Source organism: Pelophylax lessonae (assembly GCF_965119305.1).
Source record: "Pelophylax lessonae genome assembly, chromosome: 7".
NCBI classification, from domain to species: Eukaryota; Metazoa; Chordata; class Amphibia; order Anura; family Ranidae; genus Pelophylax; species Pelophylax lessonae.
Window position 1 is genome coordinate 267841176 of NC_138774.1, and position 20045 is coordinate 267861220.

At 41.5% G+C, this 20045-nt stretch overlaps 1 protein-coding gene across 1 annotated transcript in view; it reads left to right on the forward strand.

The window, feature by feature from the left end:
* The window catches only part of FAM3A (FAM3 metabolism regulating signaling molecule A), a 99216-nt gene that overhangs the window by 45072 nt on the left and 34099 nt on the right, over positions 1-20045 (forward strand). The window contains exons 3-4 of the mRNA XM_082262908.1: positions 13161-13271; positions 15275-15298. Of these exons, the coding sequence (XP_082119034.1) occupies positions 13161-13271; positions 15275-15298 (135 nt within the window). The remainder of the gene's footprint in view (positions 1-13160; positions 13272-15274; positions 15299-20045) is intronic.

The following is a 20045-nucleotide window of genomic DNA, read 5'->3' on the forward strand; positions in this document are numbered from 1 at the left end:
TAAAACAAATTACCTTGGGGGGACCAAAGTAGTCTCGGAATCATTTCAGAAAATACAATCGAGGGATAAAATATAACCTTGAACAAGAAAATATCTTTTATTTCACAAAGGAGATCCCAGGTTTTTATTTTACCCAAATCCTTAGCCCAAGCATGAATGATCAAATCTGGACTGGGCCAAAAATCTTGATAGGCGAATGAGCTCCTCTCTCAAACTCCTCCACCTTAAACCCATGCCAAAATATTTGAAAGGCATATTGACTCAAACCTAAAATCTCAGAGTAAGTCCTGGAAGCTGCCCTCTTTGGGGCCCAATAAAAATTAGAATGACCCACTATCCAGACTGTAAACTTGGAAGGACCTGAAAAATAAAATTATTAATAAATACATCCGGATAATTTTTACATCTGTCACTATCCCACCGGCCCAATCTCATAACCTCTTCCGGAGAAAAACCAAGGGAAATGGCAACCGTGGCTGCCCCTATTCTAAATGAATGAGAGTAAAATTGGAAGCCAGAAAGTTCTAAATGTTTGAGGCAAGATGAAAATACTGCAGAAAACTGATATCTGGTAAAAGGTGATAAATCTGAATGAATAAAAACCACACGAAAAGATGGCCTAATAGTAAAGTAACTCAAGGCATTGAAAACAGGGCAGATCTCGCTTAAAGTGGAGTTCCACCCTCGGAAATTTTTTTTAAATAAAAATACCTCCAGGACAGTCAGGGCTAGTGCATTCCACAATGGATAGCCTCTGAACTGTCCCAGGTCGCACTTACCTTTAAGAAGAAATACTTACCTTGAAAATGTCTTGTCCAGCGCTGCCATCTCAGGTGTGGGCAGCTGAAGCCAGCGCGTCCTCTTCGGTGTCCTCTTCGTCCCAGAATGCCCTGCACCGGCCCCGTAAGGTGAGTATATTTTCTTCTAAAACAAGGTAAGTAAAGAAAAAAAAAATTTTCGATTATCCAATTGTTTTACAGGTGACAGAGAGGAAGAAGATGGCGAAAAGTTGTATTTTAGGGTGGAACTCCACTTTAAGGGAGATTTGTGCAAGATAATATGGTGACCCTTCCCAGACTAATCAGTTTTTGATTTGCGAATCAGAATTTTAACACAACCATCACAAATGAAGACCTTATCATGAAGTAGAAGAGAGCTGGAAGATTTATTGGGAGCAGAAAACTCACCAATCCTTAAAGCTCCAAAGAAGGCCACAGAAAAGGCAACTCTATGCAAGCAAACTTCAAAAGAAGAAAAACGGATTTCAATTAAGATGTTAATTTAGATAAAAACTCAATTGAAATAGGTCTCCTGCCATCCTTGACTGGATGGAATTGTTTAAAACCTTTCAGAGTTTGACGAACTTGAAAGAATGATGAAATGGCTGGCAGGCCAGAAATTCTAAGCAAAAAAAAAAAATCGCGCCAGAAAACCTCCTATGAATGGAGAATGCACTTAGATCAGACTTCATTAAATAAGAAACAAATGACAGGGTCGTATATGAATTAACAATCGTAACATCAGTATTATTGTTCAAAAGATACACCATCTTGACCAGGCCTGGAGATAGTCTTCCCAAGTTCTGGATGAGGCTGAGTTTTTCAAATTAGCAGAGATCAGTCCCAGATCAAGCTCCAGAGGAAATCTGAGAATTGCAATCCCATCGGGTCTGCATCTGGTACCAAGTCCCGGAATCTGGAAAACTACAAATAAAATAATGAATCCGCAATATTATTAGTCACACCAGGTCTATGTTTAGCTTTTAACCATATATTAAACTTAATGCAATGTAAGACTAGGAAACAAAGAAGCTTAACATATTCTGATCTGGAAGACAAACCGTTTATGGCATATACACCTTTGTTGTCAGTATGAATAATCACTCTCCGATTCTGAAATAGGTTTTTGCCAAATGACCACTGATACCACCACTGGGAATAATTACAAAAGGACTAAATTACGAGAGTTTCCAGGAACTTTCCATGAATGATGCCACTCCGCCACACACCAGTGACCCGCTAAGAAGGCAACAAAACCTATAGAGCCTGATCGGTAAACAGACCTAGATCATAATCCTCAATAAAATCTTGCTGTGAGATCATAGAACCAAAAAAAACAATGAAAAATTCCTCCCAAACCTTCAGGTCATCTTTAATGGCTCTAGAGATGCTGACATGACAATAAGGGTTTTTAAGGCCCTTAGTAGCCATAGCTAATCTCCTTGAAAAAACACTGGCAACTGGAATAACTCTTGTAGCGAAGGCGAAAAGGCCAAGTAACGACTGCACATCTTTAAGAAAATGTTACGCTTTGACAAGAAAAGATGCATAACAAACTGAAGCTTCAAATTCGGTGACTTCATCATTAAGCGATTTACCTGAAGGATAAGACGGGTAATGAATCAATCAGTGGAGCGGTGCTTTTTTTTTTTTTTTTTTTTGGAACCACTCCTAAAGGGGATATTCTAAAATCTGAGAAGGGGGGGGGGCAGCAACTCTAACTTCCTTAAGTTCTTTCTCAATCTTTTTTTTAAACAATATCCATATGATAAACTGAATGCAAATTCTTGACAGCCTTTCCCAGAGAGTCCTGGAACCAGGAAACCTTCCACGAAACCATTATGGAGTAACTCCGCCATGCTGTTGTCTGGATAGATTTCTAGCCAAGGCAACATTTTTGATAATTTCACTGGCGTCTGAGCTTTTTGCCATATTATCTTTTGATTGAGACTGGACTGCAGTGGTAGCGATCCTACGGAAGCATCGACAAGCTGGATGTGATCCTGAGCAATAAGAGCATTCATGCCTGTATCTGCAATTTGACAAAAACTTGCACTGTCCCTCATTAAAGGCGAAACAGATACCTTTACGAAAGGAACCATGTGCAGTATTAGCTGGTTTGTGTCAAATTTGTGGTTTCTGTTGCAACATCAATTAAAGCCACAGGCCCACATCCTTAATTCCCCAAAGTAAAGAAGGGTATACAGATAATTTCTGTCTGAAATTTTCATCATAACTGAACCATGCATTGCCTCCAAAATATCTAAAAGCTTTGGATACTATATCCAAATGTTGAAATAACCCGGAGCACTTCTCCGGAAATTTCTCACCAATTACTGAAGCATAAATGCAATATGCTTGCAACCAATCTTGGAATGTTCTGGGAATAGCTATTCTCCTATCCTCCTCTGGTCTACACTGAACAAAATTATAAACGCACCACTTTTGTTTTTGCCCCCATTTTTCATGAGCTGAGCTCAAAGATCTTAGACTTTCTATGTACACAAAAGGCTTATTTCTCTCAAATGTTCACAAATCTGGCTAAATCTGTATTATTGAGCACTTCTCCTTTGCCGAGATAATCCATCCACCTCACAGGTGTGGCATACCAAGATACTGATCAGAGAGTATGATTATTGCACAGGTGTGCCTTAGGCTGGCCACAATAAAAGGCCACTCTAAAATGTGCAGTTTTACTGTATTGGGGGGTCCAAACACCAGTCAGTATCTGGTGTGACCACCATTTGCCTCACGCAGTAGAACACATCTCCTTCGCATAGAATTGATCAGGTCTGTGGAATGTTGGTCCAATCCTCTCCAATGGCTGTGCAAAGTTGCTGGATATTAGCAGGACCTGGAACACGCTGTTGTATACACTGTTGTATAAGCCGATCCAGAGCATCCCAAATATGCTCAATGGGTGACCTGTCTGGGGGAGTATGCTGGCCATGCAAGAACTAGGATGTTTTCAGCTTCCAGGAATTGTGTACAGATCCTTACAACATGGAGCTTTGCATTATGATGCTGCAACATGAGGTGATGGTCGTGGATGAATGGCACAACAATGGGCCTCGGGATCTCGTCACGGTATCTCTGTAGCTGTTCTCAGATTATCTTGGAGGTGAAGATTCTGGATGTGGAGGTCCTGGGCTGGTGTGGTTACACGTGGTCTGCAATTTGTGAGGCTGGTTGGATGTACTGCCAAATTCTCGGAAGCGCCCTTTGGAGACGGCTTATGGTAGGGAAATGAACATTCAAAGGGATCAGCTCTGGTGGACATTTCTGCAGTCAGCATGCCAATTGCACGCTCCCTCAAAACTTGCGACATCTGTGGCATTGTGCTGTGTGAAAAAACTGCACTTTCTGTGTAAGAATCATGCTGTCTGAGTGGATAAGGTATTATCCTGAGACCCTTTTCTGAAGGTTAGGGAAGGGGTTATCTAAAGAATTGAATGCAATTCCTAAGACATTATCAGTAGATGCAGACAAGTTCTTACCATTAGGAGGGTCTTGCACACTGCTGGGTCTTTCTGATGTAGTAGCAGCCTGAAGAGACTGAGGAGGGGACGGCTACACTTCTGTGTCCTCTAGACCAGTGGTCCTCAACTCCAGTCCTCAGGGCCCACTAACAGTCCAGATTTTAAGTATTACCTTGGGGAGATGCAGACTAGAATACTGCAATCACTGAGCAGCAAATTATATCACCTGGGATGAATTTCAGTTATCTTGCAAACCTGGCCTGTTGGTGGGCCCTGAGGACCAGGGTTGAGGACCACTGCTCTAGACCGACGAGTGTTTGAATTTGTGCGGACATACGGGGAGGCAGCAGTATCAGATTTTCTTCTCCTGTTCTTCCTGACTTGAGGGTGGGGGGCTATGAGTGACTTCAGCATTCAGCGATACCTCGGGGATAGATAAAGGCTGAGCAGACATGGAGGAGGGCAAAGAAGAACTAGCAGACGTGTCTTCGTTCAAGCACCGCCTGAGCCACTCCCCTCCTCCTGAACTTTCGGCCTTTTCAATCGCCTTTCGCAGCAGAGATTCCATCCTGAGGTGAGAGAGCAGGCAGCACGGGGAGCGTGATCCCGTCCAAACCACGTGGCTGAGAGCCTGCTGGAGATATCCCGTTTTATAGGCAGGGAAAGGCGGTAATGCAGAATCGCCAAAACTAGCCAATCGGTTTCTGGGGATGAAAACCGCCGCCGAAACCAATGGCAACCTGCAAAATAGGATGGAGAGAAGCGGTAGAGACACAAGCCCTTTGGCCTATTCCATGGGGGTTCCTGCATATAACAGGGAACTTGTACATTGTAGAAGTAGCAATGTTACTTTGTATCGCTCAAGCTTCTAGAGCTACTGTATATGTACACAGCAACTCCTGGCTTCATTTTAGGAGCTGGAAATTGGGGGGATTTTGTAAAATTTGCAGTGTTCACTAAAATACTTGATTTGCTCTGAAAGTGCACCTTAGGACATCCTGTTATTTAGTGACCATGCTCTTTTGCTGTCTCCTAGTTGTGGTCCTGCTTTTCCAACCTGTCATCCACTCTCCAAATGGAGACTGCGTAGTAGTGTGCTAACACACATTTATCCACATTGTTACACTGTTGTAATTATGAGGCAATCGGCTCTAAGAAATTACATGCAGCTGTTGCATTTAGACAATAAGTAACTGGATAGGGTATGCAGGAAATCGGCAGTGCTGATGTACAACAAAGGATTTAACAGTATCTTAGAAACAAAAAAGGGCAGCTATTTTATGACAGAGTGCTTTGGCAAACTGTAATTTGGTTAGGGCTTACCTCTACTTAAGGGCCTGCGTACTTGAACCTTTTTATTTATTATTTTTTACTGCAGTTTGTGGATGTTTAACATAGGGGTACTGGTTATTAATTTAAAAAGTGTTTGCAGGGCCCATTTACACTGAAGTGTTTCATTGCAGTGTGTTATTGAACATTGCACTAACCTGCATTGCTGTTTATTATCAATGGGCTGCCAATGCACCAAAACAAATGCAAAAAAAACGGCATGACCATCCTATTTTAAAAAGTAGCTCTAAAAAGTAGCTCACTACAACACCAGGCGTATCATACAAATGGCTAGAGTGTGTGTGTAAGTACCTGCGCTCAGAATTATGTGCTGTACAATGATGCAAAAATGTAAACGTATCGGCGCTGCTCATATGAAGTTCATAATTTTGTGCTCTAAAAGTAGTGTTCTATAAATAGAGTGATACTATTATAGGGGAATAATTATTCACCTGCCTAAATAAAAATATTTTAAAATAATAATAAATTGTGCAATCATATAATAATGTGAACCATTTCTCTGTATAAATTGCCAAATGTTACAAACTAAAAATAAATACCAATCAGTGCCAAAAGTTAATAATGTAAACCACATCAATAGGTGCCAAGTGCTAATAATATAAACCGCATAAAGTGCCAAGTGATGTAAACCAATATAAATTAGTCACAGAAAATATAGTCCCACAGGGATCTTATCCCAAAATGATCCAAAGTGCTCAGTGCTGACGGGAATATCAAACGACAGTTCCACACAAAGCCTCTGTGCCAGGTGTATACCCCTGCATGCTCCCCTGTAGGTCCCTCACTCACCGGATCGATATAATATGTGTGCCTGTAGAGAATATTCCCTCTCCCTGCTCAGGGCTCCTCCGTAGGTCGACTCTGGGTGTAAGTGGGGTAAGCTTTCACTCTGATCCTGTGGGGTAGCATGACTTCCGGATTCACTGGGGTTATACTACGTGCTCCCCAGTAGGCATGGCCATAAAAGAGAGAACATCCTTCATAGTGTAGTACTCCCACTTGCATCAGTCAAGTGGTAAAAATGCTCGTCTTCCGTGTGGTGGACACCGCTTGTGTTCCAAGAACCAGATATTAAAACTTTAATAAAAGTTTTGATGTGGATGTGTTGGCATCTGTGGATGCTTCTTTTGCCGGCAAGATTTTGCAGGCTGCTGCTTAGAAGACCTGGTCCTCCTTTGAGGGTGTATTGTTTTTTTGTCAGATGAGCTCCAGTTGTTCTTGGTTGAGCTTCATATTACCTGGTTGGCTATATTTAGCCTTGGGAAGTTTTTCAGATTTTTTTCCCCACTCCTCATGTTTAACACGTCCCAATGGTTAAGAAGAATCAGAAGTTGTGTGCTTCAATGAACAAAAGCGAAAATGGGATTTTTGACTTGCTGTAAAATCCATTTCATTGATGTTTGATGGACACAGCACCCCTCTGTGGAGTTGGCTTTCTTCTGACACTGTTTGTAACAAAACTGAGTGCCTATAGCTGAAAGTGGGTGTATACCCCCTGGGACTGCCCATAGGCATGGTCAAGCTTTTTCCAGCCTACTGTCCTACTCCTGTAGGGGGCAGTATATTCCAGTGGTTAAGGAGAATCACAAGCTGTGTCTGTCAATGAACATCAGAGAAATGGAATTTATGGTAAGTCAAAAATCCCATTTATTTTTTGGCTAGAAAATTAAAACCGCCAAACATTTATATGAATTTATCAGAGACCCTAAGGAATAAAATGTCGATTGTTACAATTGTTTTATGACCCATGATATTTGCACAGCAGTTTTTCAAACACTTTTTTCTTGGAAAAAATAAAACTTAATGAATTAAAAAATAAAACCCAATATATATACCCCAGTTTTTTGGTATAAAATGAAATGTGTAAATAAATACCTAATGTGTCATGCTTTAAAATTGCCAATGCTTGTTGAATGGCGTCAAACTATGATACTTAAAAACCTCTATAGGCAAAGTTTTAAGCACCTTTTACAGGTTACCTGTTTGTTACAGAGGTGATTCTAGTGCTAGAATTATTGCTCTTGCTCTTGCTCTAACGGTCGCGATGATACCGCACATGTGTGGTCTGAGCACAGTTATTTTATTATTTTTATTAATTTTCACATCAACTCTAAAAACAATGAAGAAATATTTCCTTATAATTTCCAAATCCTCTTTTCCCCCCAAACTCCTACCTCTCCCATCCCCCAAATCCCCTTATATTTACCCCAGTCAGCTTTTGTAGTCCTACTCCTCTTTTCTACATAGCTCAAATATGCCCCCAGTCTTGCCTGCTCCCCTGATCTTTCCCTATTTCTATGTAATCTCTAGGTTTTTTTTAATCTATCCACTTTCTCCATTTGTTTGAGAAACTGTCAACTTGTTCTTTGTCTCTGCTGCACAGGTATTCCATATCTTATATATTTGACCCTACTACTCCATTCCCTAACAGTAGGAGCTTCTATTTCAAACTCTTATTTTGGGATTGTCCCCTTCGCAGCATTAGGTAGATTTGAGATTATCCAGTTTCTATAGTACTTTAGGGGTCTGTTTGTTTTGTGAAATGGGCATATCCAGGGGATCATCCATAATATTCTCACCTGTGATTTGGTTAAGTTGGATCCTTAACCAGTACTATCGAATCTTGGGACATTCCCACCAGACGTGAATCATTGTGTCCAGTTAATTATTGAGCACAGTTAACACATGCGTTCGCTTCTGCGTGTGAGCACTGAGGGATGGGGCAGTTTACTTTTTTATTATTATTATTTATTTCTTTTGCACTGTGCCTTATTTTTTTTGGATCACTTTTATTCCTATTACAAGGAATGTAAACACCCATTGTAATAGAAATAAGGATGACAGTTCCTCTTTATGGAGACATCTGGGGTCAAAAGACGTCCTCTCCTGCCACTATTGAAACCCCCTTGAAACACTTTCAAGAGAAAGCCAGCTGTAAAAAACACTGGGGTTTTTGGCTATCTTCAGCCATATCCCGGGTAAACCACTTGCAAACCGCAACATGTGTAGTCGGCAAGTGGTTAAACTGCCTTAGGGGGTTATTTAGTGTTAGAACCGTAAGCATGTGGAACTCCCTTCCACAATCAGTGGTATCAGCAGGAAGTGTCCTGTAGTTAAAAAAAAGTGTTGTGTTGCGGTGCTTTGGGGTTTTACTGTACAATGTGTTGTGGTTCCATTCACAATAAATTGTACCACAACACCCAACACAGGTGATAAAAGAATGAATCCTGCGAGCAACCTTGAGTTCCTAGATTAATGAGCTATCTGCTGCAGACACTCCACTTCTCATAACCGTGTTAATTATACAGTGTAAAAATAAATAGTGCTGTGCGGATATATACCGTAATCATAAATTACACTGTGTGCATCAAAAACAGTGTATAATAAGCAATGTTAAAATGCCAATATACAATAAGCAATATTAAAGAGCCTATAGTGCCAATAAATATATATATTGTGAGTAGGCCTGTGACGGTATCAGATTTTCATGCTGCGATTAATTGATTAAGGTTTTGCCACGGTATACGGTATTATCACGGTATTCTATTATTAAATTTAAATTTATTAAATTTCCACCTCACTTCAATTTCATTGCTGAATTTAGGGGCTTTGGTTCACTTATGCACATTATTATATAGTCAGTCAGTACAGACTCTGTGAACCAGGCCTAAAATAGGTCATCAAGCAGTGTCTGGCCTAACTGGTGATAACTGTTCCTGGCGCTCGGCTCCGATCCGATGGCCTGGTCATTAAGAGGGCAAATCAAGAAGGTCAAGAAGTGGTTAAACCTGAAGGAGGTGTTGTTTATAAATTACTTTACTATCGCTTTAGGCCTGGTTCACATGTATGCGGGTTGGTGGTTCACATGTATGCGGGTTGGCGGTTCACATGTATGCATAGCAGCCCATTGATGTGAATGGGCTTGAGCTGCTATGCCTGCGTTTTCAGCTGAAAAAAGGTGCATGCAGAATTTAAAAAAATGCAGTGGCCATGAAATCCATCCTTCTTTTGCACCATGCGACTTACCTGCCTTTGCTGCACACGCAAACTGTTTTTAAATGCCGTGCCCACGTATACAAAAAATGCAGAAAGCTTGCCAGAGCAGGAACTGCAGGTTAGTCGCATGGTGCAAAAGCAGGATGGATTTCAAGGCCACTGAATTTAAAAAAAATGCTGCATGCACCTTTTTTCTGCGGAAAATGAGGGCATAGCAGCCCGTTCAAATCAATGGGCTGCTATGCCTGTGCAAATGTGGGCCGCCAACCCGCATACATGTGAACCGCCAACCCGCATACATGTGAACCAGGCCTAAAGCAATAGTAAAGTCATTAATAGATAAAAACACCGGTCCTCCTGCAGGTTTAACCACTTCTGGATCACAAGAATTTGCCCCTTTAAAGACCAGGCCATCGGATCAGAGCGCCAGGACCAGTCATCACCAGGTAGGCCAGACACTGCTTGATGGCTATATAATAATGTAATGTGGGCTGCTATGCGTGTGTGTGTATATAGAGCTGCACGATTCTGGCCAAAATGAGAATCACGATTTTTTAGCTTGGAATAAAGATCACGATTCTCTGTGTAACAAAAAAAAAAATTGGGATAACTTTACTGTTACGTTTTTTTTTTTTTTTTTTTTTTTATTCATTAAAGTCTATTAATTGCGTTTGAAAGACTGCTGCACAAATACAGTGTGACATAAAATATTACAACAATCGCCATTTTTTTCTGTAGGGTCTCTGCTAAAAAATATATATAAAATGTTTGGGGTTCTAAGTACTTTTCTAGCAAAAAAAAAAAAACTGATTTTAACTTGCAAGCAACAAGTGTCAGAGAAAGGTCTAGTCTTTAAGAGGTTAAACTTCCTTTCTCCCTGGCAGAGGGAAGGAAGAGATACAATGTAATCATTTTTGTTTATAGTTAGGAGACTTAATGCTGAAAGGGGTTAGCTGTGTGAGTGAATGAGTCATCCAGCTCACTGAAATGTATCAATTCACAAGTCAGACCCAGGAGCAGAGAAACTCGGTATTTTAAAAATGCCACAATAACAATACCGTGGCTATGCAATACCGCGATATATCGAATTACCGAAAACCGGCATATGTCTTAATTTGTGAGTATATAAAGTGAAAAAGGTAAAAAAAAGTATAAAAACTCCAGTATGAAAATAGTGACAAATAACCGTGCTTAAAAAGGTATAAAAAAAGTCCAGTATGAAAACAGCAGCAAATGACTGTGTTGAAAATTATTAAATAGATATAGTCCAAACAACCATAAAAGTGATCTGTGCTCCCAAAGATGAGTAACCAGAGTGTCACAGTAGACAGTCACAACCGTGCACCCCCTTGTGAATGGGTGCTCACCTCCGTTCTTTATAAAAAACGCATGAGTAAAAGGATCCTATGAATCATCCATCCGCATCTTAGAAGACTCCTCTTATCCACATGAAAAAAACTGAAGGAAGGTTGCCATATTGGCCCTAACTAGTTACCATTAAATATGGAAGATAATGTATGGGCGCTGAAATCTGGTTGGGTGACCATTGATCAAAAACAATTATACAAAAAAAAAGGGGGTAAGGTGAAAGGCAAGAGGTCTTGACTTGCACCTAGAAGGCAATCACCTAAGGCCACCAATGAAGTAATTGCAACATAATAACATATGCAAATAAATTTTATTAGGCACTTGTGCCTTGAAAGAACAAAAAATGTGCAAGTGACAAGATGTGGCACATACATATAATAAAATCAATTTAAAAACAACAACAAGCGCACATGCTGGATCGTCATGGACTGGAATAACCAATGAAGGCTGGAATATGTGATGCAGGCAGATCACAAACCACTGCGCTAACTGACGACACACCTGGATGATCACTGTCCAAAAATATTGGCACAACAATAAGCTGTGTAAAAGATAAATACATTTCCGGAGGGTGATGGAGTTGTGTGTCCAAGGATAGCCAAAAAGTCTCGCTAAAAAGAGGACCACTGTATGGTCCCTGATGGAAATAACAGTGGTTGGAGTGCACAAATATCCTTGATCTCAGGGTATGGTGTGGCTAAAGAACCAAATAACAAGTATTGAGTAATTCCCAAATTGGAAAAGGCACTATAATTATGGAAACTGAATTCCGTATCCACTGAAGATGCAAGAAGGTTATCTTGGTTGAAAGTCAGAAAATAGCCGCAAATGATAGTGCGGGAATGTTTCACCATCGGCTCCGTATATGTGACCGGTTAGCCATATAGATGATTATGAATATCCACAGTTAATGGACTAGTAATCTTCCACAGTGTGATATAGGTATCCTACCTTTATTTCACAGCCGATTTCCATAAGTGTCCATACCGCCGTATATACGTCCAAGGGATCTGCCGGCAATCGCGTTCCTCATCCGGCGTTCTCTCCCCGCACTCACTCTGTCGACTTCCTGGTTCCTATGTGCAAGTCCGTAAGAGACTTTCAGGGACAACCCTGAAACCCAACTACTACCATTACCATAGATGTTGGAGGTGAACAGCAGTCCTCTGATTCTCTAAATAATTCAGAGGATGGGAAAGCGCTGAAAGCAGCTAGCACAATAACAACTGCCATCGATGACCAATCAAAAGTAAATGAGGATAAACAACTGTTGCCTCTGATTAAGAGCCAAGAGGATTTCATGCACTATTGCAAGTCTCTCTATTCCCATATTATGTTGCATTGAGTGATACTGCAAACCAGGTCTCAGCTGTGGATAAGAGGAGTCTTCTAAGATGCGGCTGGATGATTCATAGGATCCTTTTACTCATGCGTTTTTTATAAAGAACGGAGGTGAGCACCCATTCACAAGGGGGTGCACGGTTGTGACTGTCTACTGTGACACTCTGGTTACTCATCTTTGGGAGCACAGATCACTTTTATGGTTGTTTGGACTATATCTATTTAATAATTTTCAACACAGTCATTTGCTGCTGTTTTCATACTGGACTTTTTTATACCTTTTTAAGCACGGTTATTTGTCACTATTTTCATACTGGAGTTTTTATACTTTTTTACCTTTTTTACTTTATATACTCATGTTTATTTATATATATATATATATATATATATATATATATATATAGGCACTATAATATTGCTTATTGTATATTTGCACTTTACCATTGCTTATTATACACTGTTTTTGATGCACACAGTGTAATTTATGATTATATACCCACGCAGCACTATTTATTTTTAAGTTATTTACCCAACACAGGTGAGTCGCTGTGTGTTGCAGCAACACGTGTTAACGCTTGTATTTTAGCACAAGTTGCCACAAGACACAAGTGTAAATGGCCCCTCAGGTGCAACGGAAGCTGTCCAAAAAACTTCTGAAACCTGCTAGGAGCTTGCTTAAAGGAATGGTCAGCATTCCTAATAGAATCAGTGCTTAATATTCCCAACTGCCTTGAAGTTTGTGGAAAGGTTTGCAAATGCTTTGTAAAAGTTTTTCATACACCCTTCTTGTATACAAGCTGAAGCAGTTGTTTGAAGTTGTTGATCTGGACTAACTTGTTGTTGGCAGGTCCTGTTCGTATTATCGTGATTCTCCTCACAGTTGGCCTGACATGGATTTTGGCAGGAATTATGTTGGGAGGGCAGGGTGGCTTCCCAAGGTTACAGCAAATTCTAGGTGGTAAGTATCAATTGTTTCTCACTGTCATTATAATTGAAAGCTTGTGAAATAAAAGAGTTATGCCGTAACAGACAGTTATTCGTCCATCTTCAAATTTCTCTGGTAGATTACAAAACTAGATAGCTGGCGGTTAATTGCAAAGCAGGAAGTTTTTTTGTTTTTTTTTTTATTGCACATTGCTAACCATTAAAGTTATTTAGTGTCCCATCTCAGGGAAGCATTAGTGGACTTGTAACCTTCAGTGGGGCTCAAAACTAGTGTAACAAAAAAGTTACAGCAACTGTCTTAACATCTTGTTTTACTTTCCAACAGAGGGGAAGATCCTGGTTGGTTTCTCTGGTAAACTGCACCATCTTTGCACCAGATTTACAGTTGAACAGTACACAGGGCTTTAGCTATTATAGGTACAGACAGCAGGTTCCTATTATAGGTTAACGTTAGCAGAACTGTTGAACACCCAGCTGAATCACATCTACAGTAACCGTTTTATATGTCAAAAGATTTGTAGTACACATGCTCTTGTCCCTTCATCTCTGGTATGCTATATTGGTATATAGCATTTGTAAGGTTTTGAAGACACCTGACAATCACGTATTTAAGCTATATGACCAAAGGTATGTGGACATTCCTGTATATGGTTGAGCTCAGGTGTTTTCCAATACAGTGGACAATTCTTGGACCATGCACTTCATAACTTGTGACAGCCCTTTGAAGAGGGCTCTTGTCAACAAGACTGTGAACTAAAACCCAGATGTTTTGAGTCTGGTCTGGAAAAAGTCTGGTGACCTGCACAGAGGCCTGACCTATACACTATTGAACCTTCTGGGATGAATTGGAACGCTGATTGTGATCCAGGTCTTCTCATTCAAATCCATACCTGATCTCACAAATGCTCTTCTGGCTGCATAGGCACACATTCCAACAGGCACACTTCAACATCTTTTGGAAAGCATTTCCAGAAGAGTGGTGGTGGTTATATTTGCAAAAGAAGGGAATGGGGTGCAGGCAGCCCTCTATATTAAGGTCCATAGTTTTCAGGATAGGATGTCCAACAAGATAGGTGCGATGACCAGGTCTTCCCAAATTGATGCCCATACAGTCGATTTTATATCCAGTATTTGTGCTCAGTATTTGCTTAACTAAAAAAATAAGTTTACATTTTAAACTGTGGCCATGATAAAGAAAATATATAGAAAAACACAATGCTTTCCCTTCAACAATTGGCAATAGTCTGATCCTTCTGGTTAGTGGCTTTCATTTTATTTAGAAGTAGTTATACCACTGAGTGAAATGGGAATAAATGGCGCTTTTCCACTGCATGGAACCGAACGGTACGGCTCGCTTTTTTGCTTTTCCACTGCTGGTACCACATGGTACGGTGTAGGAACGGTTCGGTACGGTATGGCGGCACGCGGCACTTTTCCACTGCATGGAACCGAACGGTACGGCTCTGAAAAACAGTACCTACTCGATTGTGGTTCCAAGCGTACCGTACCGGTACTAAATTCCACAACCCCTCCCATGCAGCCTGATTGGTCCTCACTACAAGGCAGTGATTGGTCAATAATCATCACTGTCATTGTTTATGCTAAGATTAAGATGATGTCACGGCAGTAGAGGCGGTGCAACTACAGAGTAATCCTGCCCACTACTTATCAGTACTATAAACAGTGGAAAAGCAAACCATACTGTACCGAACCGTTCCAACACCGTACCATGCAGTGGAAAAGCAAACCGGGCCAAGCAGGGCAGAGTAGAGCGGAGCCGGTACTTGCAGTGGAAAAGTGCCAAAACAGGTAACAGTAGGACTAGGTCCCACGTGTTTAGCTTCCATCTAACTTTATTTTCTAAAATAAAGACTATAGTACAATAGTTACCATGTCGACACCACAGGTTTTCTGGTTCTCTTCCTAAATGTATCCTACTATCATGCTGTGATTTCGTTGGCTGTCTTTTTTTTTTTTTTTTCCCCCTGATGCCTTAATTGTGCTCGTTGTCCGCAGGTCCCGAAGTAAGCACTACAGCTGGTGAGTATTCGCACCAGTGTCTGGATAAACCTTGGCTACTTAATTTCTAACCTCGATTTTACCCTTCCCAAAAAATTTTTCCCCTCAAAGCAAAATCTTACTAACCTTCTAACCCCTCATGAAATCATCATTAATTGTGGCAGATAAACTTTTAGTGTAGCTTGATCGCTCTGCGTCCATAACCTGAAAATGCATGCTCATGCTGCTGCACGATCTTAGTAACATTTCAGTCTGCATGATAATATATGAAATAAACACCTTTCATAACCATCATGCATGGAAATAAACAACAAAGGCTGCTGGAAATGCAATATACTTTGTGTCCTGTTCTCCCATGATCATTAAATGCTTTCATAGGATGTCATACCTGATGCTCAATCCACAAAGCTAAGGATACTCTATTTTAAAAAAAAAAGCGACTGCGGTTTTCAGCGAAGTCCATTGTGATTTGAAAACTACAGTAATGGCGCAAAAAAAAAAAAAAGGAAGCCTTGTGTAATGCTATGCAAATTGAGCCTGTTTTTGAATAAATTTAAATATCTGGTTGATCAGAGTTAACAGCAGAGCTGTAATAAGAGCATTTGTGCTTTTGAAAGTGTTCTTACATGTCAAGTATTTCCTCAGTATTGACAGCTTCTGTGTAACTGATAGCCGTAGAGAAGGGCAACAAACATTTTACAGTCAGGTCTTAAGTTTTTGTTATTTAGACACAGGTACTACTTGATGCAGGACTGTCAGGGCCATGTGACATTCGTTGTCTAGATGCTGGTGACTACTCACCAGCAACCAGATGACTATAGAGGTAGCTCACCTGCTTCCACATTGTCACCAGCAAGGGGGCACTATCTCAGGTAAACAGTCTGTTAACGTGGCTTGGCCTTTAGGTTCCAGCGCCAATACTTTTGGGCCAAGGCAATTATTGCCCAGATACTTCAGGTGATCCAAAAAAAATCAAGGCTGTTTTCCTGCCTTTGATGGAATGTTTTATATCCCGTCTTAGATTTATTGCCACCTATGTCCATTTTTCCCTCACTTCCTGTCCTTTAGATACAACAGTGAGAGAAAGGAAATCTCTCCAAAGTATTGGAGAGCTACTCCAATCTGAACCCCCCCCCCTTTTTTTTTTTTTTTTACAGAAGTGACTGGCACAAAATTATTAACCTCCACCTTGTGTTCTAGTGAGAACTAAAAGCATTTCGATTTCCCATCACTTTTTTTCCTAATGATACAGGCAGTCCCCAAGGTACAAACCTCCGACTTGCATATGACTCATACTTAAGAATGGAGGCAGCATTCCTGGAAACCACCGGGCGGCCATCTGGTTGCTCGCCGCATGCTTCCACCTGCTTGACCGGTCAGCAATCCCATATCACTGCATAGCCAGTTAACCCTTCCCTATGCTATCCAAAAGTAATTTTTTGGCTGGAGTTACACTTCACAAATGTACCTGTTCCAACTTGCATACAAATTGACTTATGAGCAAACCTGCAGAACCTTGAAATCTTGTTTGTACCCGGGGATTGCCTGTAGACCTAAAGACAAATCGAGAAGAAATAAATCTCTCAGGCTTTGACCCCTCGCCAATCTACCCTGAACATAAACGAGGAGGTTTTGGGTTTAGGTACGCTTTGTTAGCCATAGTAAGGTGGTATGGGATAAGGTTAGATCTAGACCTGAGGGAGGGGTTTAGCAAAGGTTATATAGAAAAGGGGCAAGCTTGGCATATACCTGTGAGGACAGAATGTGACGACCTTTTACAAATTTTGCTTTTTAAAGGTGGAGTCTGCTTTTCAGATCTTAACTCTTCTATCTAGTGGTTAATGACCTCAATCATTCAGTTATTAAAATCCGAAGCTCATTCAAAGCTTGTTCTAGGTCAGTAGCTGTAGTGGGTGAAGCAAGATCGGGATGACAGCCCTGGAACCAACATCTTTGAAAAATAGTAATGGCTTCCCTTATATTACTATTTTCATAGCTTCCCTTTAAGAGTTAGAGCTAGGTTATCTGTTAAAGATTGGACTGCATAAATGTAAAAACTGCGATGCATTGGCTTTCAGTGGCCAGATGTCAGTGCTAATATCTACTTGACACAGAGACATTTACCTTCCATGCATTAACCCTATTTCCCAAACCTTTAAGGTGAATCTATGGCCAGGCTTTATAGATATTGGGTAATTACCTACGCTTATCGAAGTGTAAGTGAACCCTAACCATGAACTTCTATTATGTGCTCCTTTTTGGTCTGTTCATACACAATTGAAAGCATGTCTGTTCAATAAATGCAAAAAATATCCATTGATCATATTAGAAATTCAGAGCTGTTCTGTGTCCTCTTCACACTTCCTGTGTTGTCCTAAGAAGAGTAATTATCCATCTCAGTCCTTGTCCAGGGACTACAGAATGATTAGCTCTTATGTTGTAGAGATTGGAGAGTAGGTCAGTCGGAATAGTTTGTCAAGGGAAAAATAGGGCAGGGCTGACCAAGCTCATGACATAGGATAGGGGTGCCCAACCTTTTGAGTAGCGAGGGCCACTTAAGCGACTTGGTAACCAGTCGTGGGCCACAATGAACAGAGTGGGCTGATGACTGGTTCGTGTCAACTCTGCATATGCAGAGCAGACACTGACACAGCCTGCTTTCCTCTATGGGCCCTCCAATCCTATCCGCCCAGACAGAAGGGGACAGATTGCTTTCTAATTTTTTTTTATTTTGCATTGGAGACACCAATCGGTTTACATCTGCCGCTCCATACAGGTGAATGGAGAATTAGATTAGGTCTGCTTGAAGAACCGATTGTGCGAAAGGGGCCTAAGGCTGCTTTCTCACTGATGCGCTGCAGTTTACCCGCACTGCAGTGCACCTATGGCTTGCCTGCAGGTTAGCTGCACTTTGCTATAGAGTTTTATTATATAGATATATATATATATCAGAAGTATACAGGTAATACAGAAGTCTATGACTCAGTGCAGGATATCCACAGGTGCACTGCACTGCACCTGCGGATCAGTTTGAAAGCAGCCCAGTGTAGCTAGTGTACCAATGTAGAGAACAGATATGTCCATTGCTGTTTGATTTTATTTAAAAATTACTTCAATCTTTACTTCTTTCTCAGGATTCCTGCAGGTATCACTGGATGCTGCTGTCCTGCCAGACGGGCATGGCTGGTGGCTGCTGTCCCCCGGGTGGATATGGCCGGCGGCTGCTGCTGTCCCTATGGGTGGGTATGGCCGGCAGCTGCTGCTGTCCCTATGGGCGGGTATGGCCGGCAGCTGCTGCTGTCCCTATGGGCGGGTATGGCCAGCGGCTGCTGGCTGTCCCCCAGGGCTGGCATGGCTGGCGGGTGCTGCTGGCTGAACCCCAGGGCGGGTATGACTGGCGGCTGCTGCTGGCTGAACCCCAGGGTGGGTATGACTGGCAGGAGGCGGAGTGCATTTGGTTTCATTCGACCTGGGACAGGAGCCGGCGCTTTACCGGAAGCATCAGCTCTGCTCTCTACTGCAGCTGCATGCTTCCTGTACCACCGGCTCCATTCTTTACGCTGATGCTCTGGGATGGCGGGTCAGGAACTCAAAATCTCGGCTTGCCGACCCACCATCCCAGGAGGTGGTGGGCTAGCGGTTGGGCACCCCTGGCATAGAAGCTTGAGTGCATTTTTGCCAAAGCAGCAGTTCGTTTTCTTTTCTTTACTATGGTTTTTAAATGGATAAAACCTGGGGAAATCTGCATACGTTGCGGAGATGTATTGCATATGTGTTTTTTTTTTTCTCTCTCTCTCTCTCTGTTTTTGCATACAGCAAGCAGCAGGTGAGCTTTAAAAGGAGTCCCCATTGAGCTCAGCTTCTCCTGTTCCCCTTTACTAGCATTGAATAGGTAACTTTCCAATCTCTAATGCAAATTCAGAGCAGAAGCTCTGGGAGGGGAGCAGGGAGGACTTGGATGTTGAGAGAAAGATTTGAAGGGCTTCTTCCGTGAACTTTGAGAAATAATTTCTCCGCAGTGTTGGTGGCTTTCAAAGAGAAGTAAAAAGCTATTTTGGCTATACCTCCTCTATGGATCACAGGAGTGTTCGTTCTGCACGCCTGTGAACGGTTTTCAGCTGACCGCGAGCTAAAGCCTGCTATCGGCTGGTGTCAGTCCAGGCTCGGGAAAGATCCCGACTTTACAGTCTGGATCCAATCAAATGCCTGGGACAGAAGCTGGCTCAGCATCAAAGTAAGCCACTGGGGGACTGAGCCAGCCACTCCCGTTCCCTGCACAGCTCAACGCTTGAGGGGCAGAGCAGAGAGCCGGTGACTGATAGTCAGCGGCTCTCTGCTCACTGAAGAACCGAGCAGTCAGCTGTCTTTGATCTCTCAGTTCTCAGTCTTAGAAGCTGTGGGGGACAGATGCAGCTGGGATTGATGATGCATTCACCTAGGTGTGTGTGTGTGTGTATATATATATATATATATATATATATATAATACACACTTTTAAATCTCGGTGCATATTTTTTTTTTTTTTTATTCATTGATTTCTTGTTAAGAAAATGTAAATTCTTGAATGTCTACAGCCTGGCCACAGATTCACACTAACACTCCATAATGAAACCCTAACCCCTTTTTCGCATAATGGAATTTCTCTTCTTTAATGGAATGTTCTTTTGCCTAAAACAAACTCTACCTATGGTAAAAAATACCTGCATTTACTGTTGCATTGGAACACTTTTTTTTTTTTTTTCTCTTTTCAATGCCTCGGAAATCTGTC